The sequence below is a fragment of the Capsella rubella genome, unplaced genomic scaffold, assembly GCF_000375325.1.
Source record: "Capsella rubella cultivar Monte Gargano unplaced genomic scaffold, Caprub1_0 scaffold_7, whole genome shotgun sequence".
NCBI classification, from domain to species: Eukaryota; Viridiplantae; Streptophyta; class Magnoliopsida; order Brassicales; family Brassicaceae; genus Capsella; species Capsella rubella.
The window spans coordinates 16947304-16958347 of NW_006238917.1; the positions used below are offsets into that span (position 1 = coordinate 16947304).

The 11044-nt window shown below is 32.8% G+C and overlaps 4 protein-coding genes across 4 annotated transcripts in view; 1 reads left to right on the top strand and 3 right to left on the bottom strand.

The window, feature by feature from the left end:
* Nucleotides 1-5: 5 nt before the first annotated feature.
* Nucleotides 6-1922, bottom strand: LOC17879230 (amino acid transporter AVT6B). The gene is made up of 5 exons (XM_006282714.2): nucleotides 1520-1922; nucleotides 1274-1426; nucleotides 989-1192; nucleotides 429-900; nucleotides 6-343 (listed from the first exon to the last, which is right to left on the bottom strand). The coding sequence occupies exons 1-5, from the start codon at nucleotides 1908-1910 to the stop codon at nucleotides 202-204; spliced, it is 1362 nt and encodes a 453-aa protein (XP_006282776.1). The 5' UTR covers nucleotides 1911-1922; the 3' UTR covers nucleotides 6-201.
* Nucleotides 1923-3038: 1116 nt separating this feature from the next.
* On the top strand, nucleotides 3039-3724 carry LOC17879654 (basic leucine zipper 43). The gene has a single exon (XM_006284588.2). It carries the CDS (start codon nucleotides 3191-3193, stop codon nucleotides 3686-3688), a length of 498 nt encoding a protein of 165 aa, XP_006284650.1. The 5' UTR covers nucleotides 3039-3190; the 3' UTR covers nucleotides 3689-3724.
* A 3658-nt stretch (nucleotides 3725-7382) lies between these two features.
* LOC17879763 lies at nucleotides 7383-7968 on the bottom strand. The gene has a single exon (XM_006284703.2). It carries the CDS (start codon nucleotides 7904-7906, stop codon nucleotides 7535-7537), a length of 372 nt encoding a protein of 123 aa, XP_006284765.1. The 5' UTR covers nucleotides 7907-7968; the 3' UTR covers nucleotides 7383-7534.
* A 1531-nt stretch (nucleotides 7969-9499) lies between these two features.
* Nucleotides 9500-11044, bottom strand: part of LOC17877494 (probable S-adenosylmethionine-dependent methyltransferase At5g38780) — a 1778-nt gene continuing 233 nt past the window's right edge. The window contains exons 2-3 of the mRNA XM_006286264.2: nucleotides 10135-10809; nucleotides 9500-9970 (exon numbers count right to left, since the gene is read on the bottom strand). Of these exons, the coding sequence (XP_006286326.2) occupies nucleotides 9638-9970; nucleotides 10135-10809 (1008 nt within the window). The 3' untranslated portion in view covers nucleotides 9500-9637. The remainder of the gene's footprint in view (nucleotides 9971-10134; nucleotides 10810-11044) is intronic.

Here is an 11044-nt window from a genome sequence, read left to right on the forward strand (position 1 = left end):
CATTAACGTCTTAAGATGGTGTAAAAAATCTGAACATCTTGTAGTTTCTCAAGTTTTTACAATTCTTCAATGTACAAGAATAGAAGTAAAGAAACTGTTCTTTCTCTCTATATACAGAGTAACTACAACTAATCTCATGTGGTTCACACTAATAACTCTTTCACATAGAGTGAGTGAGAGAAGAAACAGAACCTCTGCTTTTCATATTGGGAATATGTATGAGTTCTTCTTGAACAAGGCGTAGGCGTCACTGTAAATGGCGATTGCATTGGAGAAAACCGCAAGGACGATCATGAAAATGGCTATAGTCTTGTCCCGTCTTGTTGCTTGGTTATGACGATCCCTGAAAAGAAAATATCCATTCAAATGATGATCCATCATAGGTTCCAAAACCAATTTCTCTTAGCTTATGAATCAATGGATCTTACTTTAAGATAACAGCAGCAGGGAATATGAAACCAATGCAGACAGAAGCAGTTGCTCCAGTAAATTGGAAAGCATCCCAAATGCTTGGAATGAAGTTTGCTCCCAAGAAGATTACAGCAATGAGACCAGCAGTGATAGAGCCAAACCTCAGATCAGACTCAGAGGAAGTAAGTGGTGGAGCAGTAGGGAAAAAGAGACCATCGATGTTAACACGCAGAGGATAGAAGACAACAGGGAACACAAGCATGAGATGAGCTGCGTAGCTGAATCTCACTGCTTCATTCAGAATCAAACCAAAAGGGATTCCAAGATCTGTGTCAAAGTTCGCAAGAACATCATCGACAGTACCATCTCCGAACAAGAGGTATCCGAATAAGCTTGTCATAACGTAAACAGAAGAGCACATCGCAAGAGCTGATCTAACAACAGGTTTGATCCTAGATGGGTCTTCAAGCTCGTTCTGTATACTGTGAACTGGAAACAAAAACCAATCGACAACATAATCAGTTCTTGTTCTTTTCTTCAAATGCAAACTTAGCAACAAAGAAGCATCTTCATATACCATTGTAATGACAAATGTACGCATTGACAAGCACTGGAACAACAGTGAAGAGACTCCAGAATGAAGACAAGTCAGTGACATTAGGTAGAAGTCTTGGCATCAACAAACCATCAGTGAACAGCTTTATCATAGTAATCCCCGCAGTGATGAGAAGAAACACAACCGCAAGAGCAACTGATAAGGCAGATGTGAATCTCAAAGAATCTGCAATAAGACCACATGACTTAAAGACTCCATAACATTCTAAGCTTATCAACATGAAACTCGTTACAGAGGAACACTAACCAATCCTTTTGAAGCAAGTCAATGGAGCAAAGACAGTGATAGTTGTAATGAGAAGAACAAAAGTTCTCCTGTTCCACCAATTAATCCCAAACCATCCTTCAAGCATACCAGCATGGTGGATTCCATATTCATTCTTACCAGCCAAAACATCACCTTCACATATCCAAACAAAACCAGAGTTCTAAACACAATCTACTAGACCCAAAACCCTAATATCTAAAACCAAAGATAAGTAAAAAAACGTACCAATGATGATCATATACACGATCAAAACACCAATGTTGCTAACAAGAATAGAAACTTGCAACATGATCCTCCCAGTTTTGCCAAAAGACTCATCCATCACGCCACTGTAAGATCTCTGGTTCCCTACGTTACTAAACCTAAGCAAGAACTCAATCGAAGTATCGGTCAAGAAAGCCATCAAAACGATCATGAAGATTCCTGGAACAAGTCCGAGGATCTTCATCGTAGCAGGCAGAGCCATGATACCAGCACCAATGATCGTCGTAGCTAGGTTAAACACTGCACCACTAAATGAAGCTCCGTTGAATTCTCCTCCATTACCATCGCTCTCTGATGATGATTCTTGCAACAATGGTTCGTTAACTTCTACAATCTCCCTCACGTTCTCCATTTCTTTTTCTCCTGAAACAGAGCAATCTTGAATTAGGTTTAAAGAATGAAACAAGAATCAGAGAAGAAAGAGAAGTAAGAAATCGGAACCCTAGATTGGTTTCTTGAGATTCAGGTCTTGGGAAAGATGATCGGAACGAGAGATTTGACTTTGACGTACGTAAGAAGAATGGGGTTTGGTAGATGTGTAAAACCCTAGTTCTTGAAACAATGGAGAAGAAGATGATTCAAAGATTTGAGAATTGGGGGAGAAGAAGAAGAATGAAGAGGCAGAGAGAATGAGAGGTGAGAAGGGAAGAGAGGGAAATTATAGTTTTTGTGTTTGTTGGCGCTGAAGCAAATTTTAATTTCTTTTTTTCTTTTTCCAAGAACATATTTAGTGTTTTTGAAAGATATTAATGAAATTTTATTGTAAGGTGAAAAATATGTTTTGCCAATTTATTTAATATTTTTTTCCTTTTACATTTATTGGTACGTACATTTTTTTTTTTTACCAAAACACTCTTTTATTTTTCTGGTTCCTTTTACCATTTCTTTAAGGTTAAAGTTGTTTAATCAATTTTTAGGTGAAAAAATCCTTAATATTTTTTTCTTTATTTTCACAAAACCGATTTTACTTTTATTTTTAAGATTAAAAAAAACTGTTTGGTCCATGAAATTTGATCTAGTATATACTTTTATTTTCTAAAATTTTTATTTTTTTCCATCTACAATTTTTTAAATACATTTGTAAGATTAAATTAAAGTTGTTCATAGGTTTGAAGGTGAATTCGATTTTTTCGTACATATTTTTCTTTTTTCTTATACGGAAAACAATATTTTACTTGTATATATGTAAGATAGAAATTGTTTGGTCCAGTAAAAATTTGATATAGTTTATACTTTTATTCCCTTTTAATTTTTATTCGTAAAACTAAAGTTAAATCCTTTTTGTTAAAATTAAAGTTCAATAATTTTGTAAGTGAACACAAAAAATTATGAGTTTTTTTTTTGTCTTCTTATGTATTTTTCTTTTGAATTATATAAAGATACACGTTCTAGTTGCATGTTGCATGTTGCATGATTGTTAGATGCTTTTTATATTCGTTTGACTCAATTGAAGAAACCATATGGTCCACGTTGTCCCCTACTAGTCTATATGAACCACCTCTTCTGAGTCTTCTCAACACACACACACATACCAAACACTCATCACAACTTCTAAGTTCTACCAATCTTTCTTCTTCTCACTACTCACCTAAGAAACAAAACCCTACCTTGCGTTCAAAGTATTTGCTAATAATGCAACCATCCATGAACGTTTTCAGCCTCCATGACCATCCACCTTCGTACCTTTCCCATTTCCCTACATCGTCCTCACCATTTTGCGGCAACGGACAAAACCCTAATCCATTCTACAGCTTCCAAACTGGTGTGAACTCTCCACAGCTCATGAGTTTGAGCAACTCGACCTCAGATGAAGCTGAAGAGAATCATAGTGATATGATCAATGAGAGGAAGCAGAGGAGGAAGCTATCGAACAGAGAATCAGCAAGGAGATCACGTATGAGGAAGCAGAGACAGGTGGATGAGCTTTGGTCTCAGGTGATGTGGCTTAGGAATGAGAATCATCAGTTGCTTCATAAGCTTAACCGTGTCTTGGAGTCTCACGAGAAGGCTATTGAAGAGAATGCTCAGCTTAAAGAGGAAACTTCTGAGCTTAAACACATGATTAGTGATATGACGCAGCTTCAAAATCAGAGTCCTTTCTCTTGTTTCAGAGACGAAGACATTGTATAGATGATGTTTTAGTGGCTCTAAAGGTGTATGTATCAATAGATGTATAAACAGAGTTCCTCGAACTTTTGTTGTATGTGAAAAGAAGGAAATAACGTACGACGTTTGGAATCTTTATTGTTTCACAGTTTTTTTGCTTTTGCTTTTTGGTTTACAAAAAATTACACATTTCTGAAATATAAATATGTTTGCTTTTACATAACATAATGTTTGCAAATGTAAACACAAAAACATATCAGTAAGATTTATTTTCTTTATTATTAACAAAAATAATTGGGCTGATCAGTGATCAAAGTGGTCTAGTTTATGAGTTTATTTGAGAAAAATACATCAAACAAAAGCGTCAAAGGAAATGAAGGTTTTTCAATATAATCTTAAATTATATTTAAAAGAAAATATCGTTTTTACTACTAATACAACGTTTATTTGAAGACAAATAAAGCTATAAATTGTTTAAAAACAGAGTTTATTAGAAAAGCAAATATATATATTAATCGCACGCAAATACAAACAATCAAGACCTTAGATCGTTGTGTACTTCGTGTATGAAGCTCTTTTACGTATGTTTTTTTTTTTTTTTGGCAAACTCTCTTTTACGTATGTATGATTGCATAAAGTAAAGGCCTAAAGCTAATCTGCAATCATAGAGTCCTCCCACCAAGAGCTTTATCTGTGATTCTATAGTATTTTGGTAGTGCATGGATTGAGAATCAATTTGAAAGATTTACATTACATATCAGTAAATGTGTGTACATGTGTGTGTGCGTGTGTGTATGTTTCAACTTACATAACAGTATTTAAATATTGGTAAATCTGTAAAGCAATAAACCTAAAACTAAGACACACGTGAATCCAAGACTATTTCTATATATACTTCAACTACATCGAGCGATATCAGACAAGAAGACAAACAAAAACAATCATACGTAATAGGAGACACTTTTCTCAGTCAAGAAAACAAACGGCTTTTACTACTCCCAAAATCGTGTGGGCGAGAAACTTACGGGCCAAGAAAACAAAAGAGCTTAAAAACCACTAAGATCACAGAACATAACGTAAGTGGAAGACTGAAAGAGACACTTGTGATTGAAACAGCCGAAGAAAGAAATAGAGACAGCTTTTCTAAACCACCGCAAAAGTTGGAAAAAAAAACAAAATCAAATAACACTTTATAGTCAAGACAGGAACAGATTACATAAGTTTTGTATTTGGTAAGTCAAAATTATAACAGTTTGGTCCCATATATCTCGTAATCATCGATATCCATCTTTTGCTTTTCTTTTATTTTCACTTTGAATATCATTGTATATATAAAACATACATCACAATCTCAGTCTATATATAGGTTTATGCGTGTGTGTGCTAAAGTAGTCTATGTAGTCTATATATGTACTAAAGCCACCTCTATAGTTAAGACAAGTATGTTTGTATTATTTCTTTTCCTCGCTTTGTTTTCGTTCGTTGATTGGTCGTGTCTTTGCAAATGTTATAGGTTCCTTTATCATCTTTGAAAAAGACCTTAAATAATGTAGAGAAGAGACCTTAACTAATGTATTTAAGGAATTCATTACCAGTCGATTTTGCTGTATATTTATAGACCATATCTTTGTAGTTCTTTTCACAGCATCCAAATGTATGAGATCGTGTTGTATTTAATAACGTTACATAATTATATATGTTCTTCTTTTCGTAATTACTAAATTTTTTTAATAGGTTGTCTTTTAATGGATAGAAATGTTCATGAAGACAAAGAAGAGATAAGAATGGATACTATGAAAAATATATAGAAGATGATGTGTTTGATGGGAATATCTCTAGCTAGTAGTGTTGCATAATGTAATGGTCGGAAAAAAAAATAACATGGTGGCATACAAATAATTTTAATACTTTCTTTTCTTTTGTGTAGTTACCATATGTTATTTAACAATTGGATGTATAGGATGCCCATCGCTAAGATCTTTCTCTGCCAGTTGAAATTGTAAAAACTCGCTTTCCCGCTCCCAAAAACTTCCACATATCCGTTTCCGATTCCATACAACCCATACGTAAATTTGTTTTTATGTTATGTCATGCCATCATCTTTTTATCACATTACGGTTTCATCGGTTCATAACTTCCTTTAAAGAAAAAAAATTTTAATAGTGAGAAACCAATTTGGACTTGGTTTGGGAAAATAAAAATTGGGCCTATGTTTTTATTGAAAAGTAAGTTCTTTCAAGTCTTAACTAAAATTTTGCAGATGTTCTCAACTAATCTATCCATCATTATGGACGGTGGAGACCTCATTTGGTGATTTGAATCCAAAATGAACTTACATAGTTTGGAAGTGCTTATTTCTAGAGTACTATATGTTACTCTTTCGTGGTTTTTTTTTTTCTCGTTTATTCACAATTGCTTCATCTCTGAATCTGTTAAGTTAAAACATAAAAGACGTGGTTGTAATTTAAATACATTGGTAATAGAGTAATAGTAAATTTTTTGAGTGGACTACACGATCGTACATTGTCTCATACTCTCATGTACTATTCTGCATTGAGTAGTTGCTGCATGCCTAGTTTAGTACAAGGCTCCAACAAACAATCTTTAATACAGAAACATCATAAGAAAATCTTACAATATATCCTAAGAATAAGTTGTTCCAAACGTCCCAAACGACTTGCAAAATTATTAGCTAGGAAAGGAAAAGAAAAAAAAAACTTGTTGATTTGTGATTAAGTTGCATGTATATATCTATTGAAACATATGCACGAAATCTCTTTAAACATTAGCATATCTTCTGTTACATGTGTAGATTCAGATTTCTCCTAAGTAATCTCTTCTGTAAAGTGTACGTACTAATTAATATTATAACCAAAGAAAAATATATGCACGCGAACGTAAAACTATTAATATTTCCCAATACAACAAACCAAATAATGATTGGTACGTAAGGCATATAATTTCTGGCATCTAGACAAAAAAATAAAAAGAGAAAGATAAGCAAATTATTTTTGGGTTTCAAATTGTGAAATATTTTATATGACAATATATATGATTAAATATTGAATTTTGTATGTGGAAGAGTACTGAGTTCCCATGTTGGTTGCATGTGTCTGCGGTGGATCCATATTCTCTTTACACCCAAACCAAAACTATTTCACATCAGAGAGTTTTGGGCAAAACACCACAAAGCCCCAAATATGAAACAATTATTGATACTTCTGTCTCTCTGTGGAAACACCTCTCACTACACATGCCTTCTCTTCTCTTAATCATATGTGTGTGCATATAATTGATGACTACAATTTACACGTCATCTTCTTCATCATCATCATCAGCTTAATCATCAATTACTTTCTTTGAAATTTCTCTGATAATTATGTTTTAGTTGAAAATGAGTTTGTAAACTTAAATCTTCAACTTCTAAGTCGTAGTTTAGATTAATAAATAAACAAAAGTATATCATATGTTTTAAACGATGGAATTTTAATATGTTGTATTTTACGATTTCGCGTTATCGAATATTAATTATTTTCGTTTTAAAATCAGAAGAAAAGAGTTTACAAAATAATAAAAATCAATAACATATCTATACTTAGATATTTAAAATTATGATAAACAAACCACATAGTTTTTTTCTCTTTTAGAAACATTGATTCACGAATGAAAGATCGAACAAGTAATCAAAATTAAGAACAACAATATAGACATCAATCAATACAAATATCAAACAAACCTTTTTAAATAAATAATAAAAGAATCATCACCTTCCTATCCTTGAGGCATCAAAAAACCTCAAATAAAGTAGGAAATTATAATATCCAAATCCCAATATACAAACACTAATTACAAGTTATAACATAAATCACTTCATTTTCTATAAGTACTCTTAGTTTCTCTCTTTTTCTTCTCTTTTTTCTTGTACGAGTTACTAGTTTTTTTATCAATATCATTTTTACTCTTAGTATTATTACCTTCAATTTTCCCGTTCTTCAATTCCAACGCCTTGTTCTTTTGGTGATACCGCTGATGATAATTTGGTCCAGACGAAGCGTCCGAGGCCATTGAATCATCGCTATCTTTGTTCCTCTCTTCTTCAGTTTCGCCTTTGCTAAAGTAACTATACATGTTATACACTTCTTGATAGTCTTGGTCCACGACCTCCTCTTCATCTACTTCGATCGGCGACGATATATAAGTCGTCCAACCCGATTCACTACTGCTGCATTCTTCCTTCTCCATCAAGAACTCAAGAACCCTAATCTTGATGCGAGAGGGCGAGAGAGAGAGAGAGAGGCTTGTGTTTTAGAGCTGTAGTTGTGCATTTGCTAGGAACACGGCTCTTATGTATATATGTGCATGTGGTGGGGAATAAGGCTGCTCGTATGTTTTTTCATTATTTTATTGCGTTAAGGACAGCTTATGTCCTAACATTTAAAGCTATATCCGACATGATTCGTAAAAGAATAATTGTTCTTTTACGTGAAATTTTTTTGTTTGTTTCTATTTGTTTATGTGTTTGTCTTCTCTTAATGGCTCGATTAATTAGGACGTTCCACCAATATACTACGGTAGTTGAGAAAATTATACTAGTATTTAAAAAAGTTAATGTTTCCTAACAATAGTTAGGTTATATTACTAACTAATTAAATTAATTGGGTGTGCAAAGGGCATTTTAGTTTTACAATTATAGCATGAGGGGAATGTATCTTTACACTTAAAATTCTCTGTATAAGAGACCAAACACGAACCTTCCTGAAGATTGGTGTTAGGTTTTTCTGATCAAACCCATGTTCTATAACATGTTAGGATAATGCCACTTTTTTTTATCTTCTTTCTGAGCTAACGTCATCATTTTACAACCTTCTATAATAAATTATATAATATATGGACAATTCTCTTTAAAAAAACAGTTTTATGCTTTGTTTCTAAAAATTTATCCCCAAAACACACAAAAATTAAACAAAGATTTTAGGGTAAAATGATATTATCATGTGTCCCTAAAATAGAATATAAATAGAAATGTAAAGACTGATTAATGTTTTTTTAGTCACGAAAAAAACTCCTAAGTTAAATTACTTTTAATACTCTTAAATAGGTTCGACCATTTGTGTTTAATTTGTGTTTCAAGATTTAAATCAAGATGTTAATTATATCATATGCAACGGAGTTGGTTGTACAAATAGATGTCCACATTTGTGTGCTATCTTTGTTTGCATTCGTTTGTCTCTTTACGGGCATGATGAGTCGGTGTCTTTTGATCTAATTATTGGATGATTTTATGATAATTTAGGTTCAATTAATAGTTGAAATAAACTAACTTTATTTAGAAAAATCGTATCCATGGAAGTAGTGGTATCAATAATTTGTATTTTCACAAATTATATACATAGTGTTTTTTTTGTCGGCCAAATTTTTCATTAGATAGAAGATAATATAAAGAGTTTATAAAACGTTTTTTTTATCTAAACAAATATCCTGAACAAAACATAGTTTACATAAATAAATTTAATAAAGTCTAATCCTGAACAAAACATAGTTTACATAAATAAATTTAATAAAGTATTAGACTAAATGTGTAGTCTAGTAGTTTATATTAGTATTACTATTATCACAATATCATCTTTTAGATCCAAATTCAATGGACTTCTACTACTCAAGGGGGTTTAGTCCTCCACCTCGTATTAGTATTCTCGAATGGCTTCAAACCATTCAATAGGGCCTTCTCATTTGGGTCGATCCGATTAACGAAATCTTAAACCAACATTTCCCTTCGATGTGGTCACCTAGTGGCTCGTGTACTCATGTTGTTTACCTACCTTTATTATACAAGTATTACACAAAAATAAAATAGATGTCTTTTATTTTATAGTTTACATTATATGCATTCCTTAATATTGCTATCATGATAACTGATATAACACAAAGGAAGAGTGAAGGATATAACAATGAGGATATGGATAATTTCAATAGTCACTTTCGCTTAAGAACGACATAATAGATCATTTGTTTCTTACACTTTTCGAAGTCGATCGGGTGCTCAGAGAACTTCTTAGCAAGTCGATTAAATAGCTCATCGACTTTACCATTTCCAAAATGTTTTTCTATAAATGTAGGCATAACGGCTCGATACGTGGAAATCATGAAGTCATTGGTTAATTCCGCAGCTTCCAATGGATGTCTTACTGTCTCCATCAACTCAATTGTAAAGCTTTCGTTTTCCTCAATCACTCCTTTCACTTCACTAAAGTAAGGAAAATACAAGGGCATGCTGAACATTTCGATCTTTTCATGACTTGTTATTCCCTACAATGGAAAAAAATAAAATAATATTGATATTTGTAACCAAATTTTCATGACCCTAAGCATCAAACAAAATATTATTTAGGCTTTAAAAACTATATATTGTATGATGCTTTGAAAAGGATATAACAAACAAACTAAAAATACTTTGGAATTTTATATCTTACCAATTTGGCCATCTCCTGAAGACAATCACCCATGGTATCTTTCACAATACCTGGCCATGTCTCATACATGGCCACACCATCGGGCAAATATAGTCCTAACATGATCATCAATCCTCCAGGGACAAGTTCTTCGGCTCTAGCTTTAAGAAAGAGGCTCATGTCTTGTGTGTACTGGTCCTTGTAAGCCTTGGTAACTTCTTCTATCAAATTATTACAATAGATATAACTTTTGTTCCAAGCTGGTGATTTCTTGTCAAAGACTTGTTCCGGAACTCCCGAAAGCCAGTGAGTCGTGCAGGAAGTGGTTCCTATGTGGATGCTATTTTTTGGTAACACTCGGCCATAGAAAGAGCCTGGAACTCCCACCGAGAGATATTCTTGTTCAAAGGAAGTTGGTAGAGTTCTAAAGAGTGTGTTGAAGTCGTTGTTGGATTGATCATTGAAGAAAACTTGGAACTCGAGAGAGGACACAAGACTATTTTCTTGGGATTCTTTAAGGTGTTTGAGTTTTACAGCATCAATAATATTTTGAATAGCATGAAACGTGTTAGGGCCAATAGAACAACCAAAATCTGCAATCCTAAAAGTACTAAGATCGGGATTCAGAGTCAGGAGATCGAATTTTTCTAAAATGTATTGTTTTGCCTTTTCCTCAACCCCATCCATGGCTGCTTTCTATATAAAAAATGTATTTTTATTATTACGTGTAATAGAAGTTACCATAATATCTAGCAATAACAAAAGCATCCTAAACAAATGTTAAATTATATTAAAAAAATACCGATTTTACAACTTGCGGCTCGGATAATTGAAAAGTAACAATAATTTCAGTTTAATAAACTTTTAAATAACTTATATATATATATATATATATATATATATATATATATATATATATATATATATATAT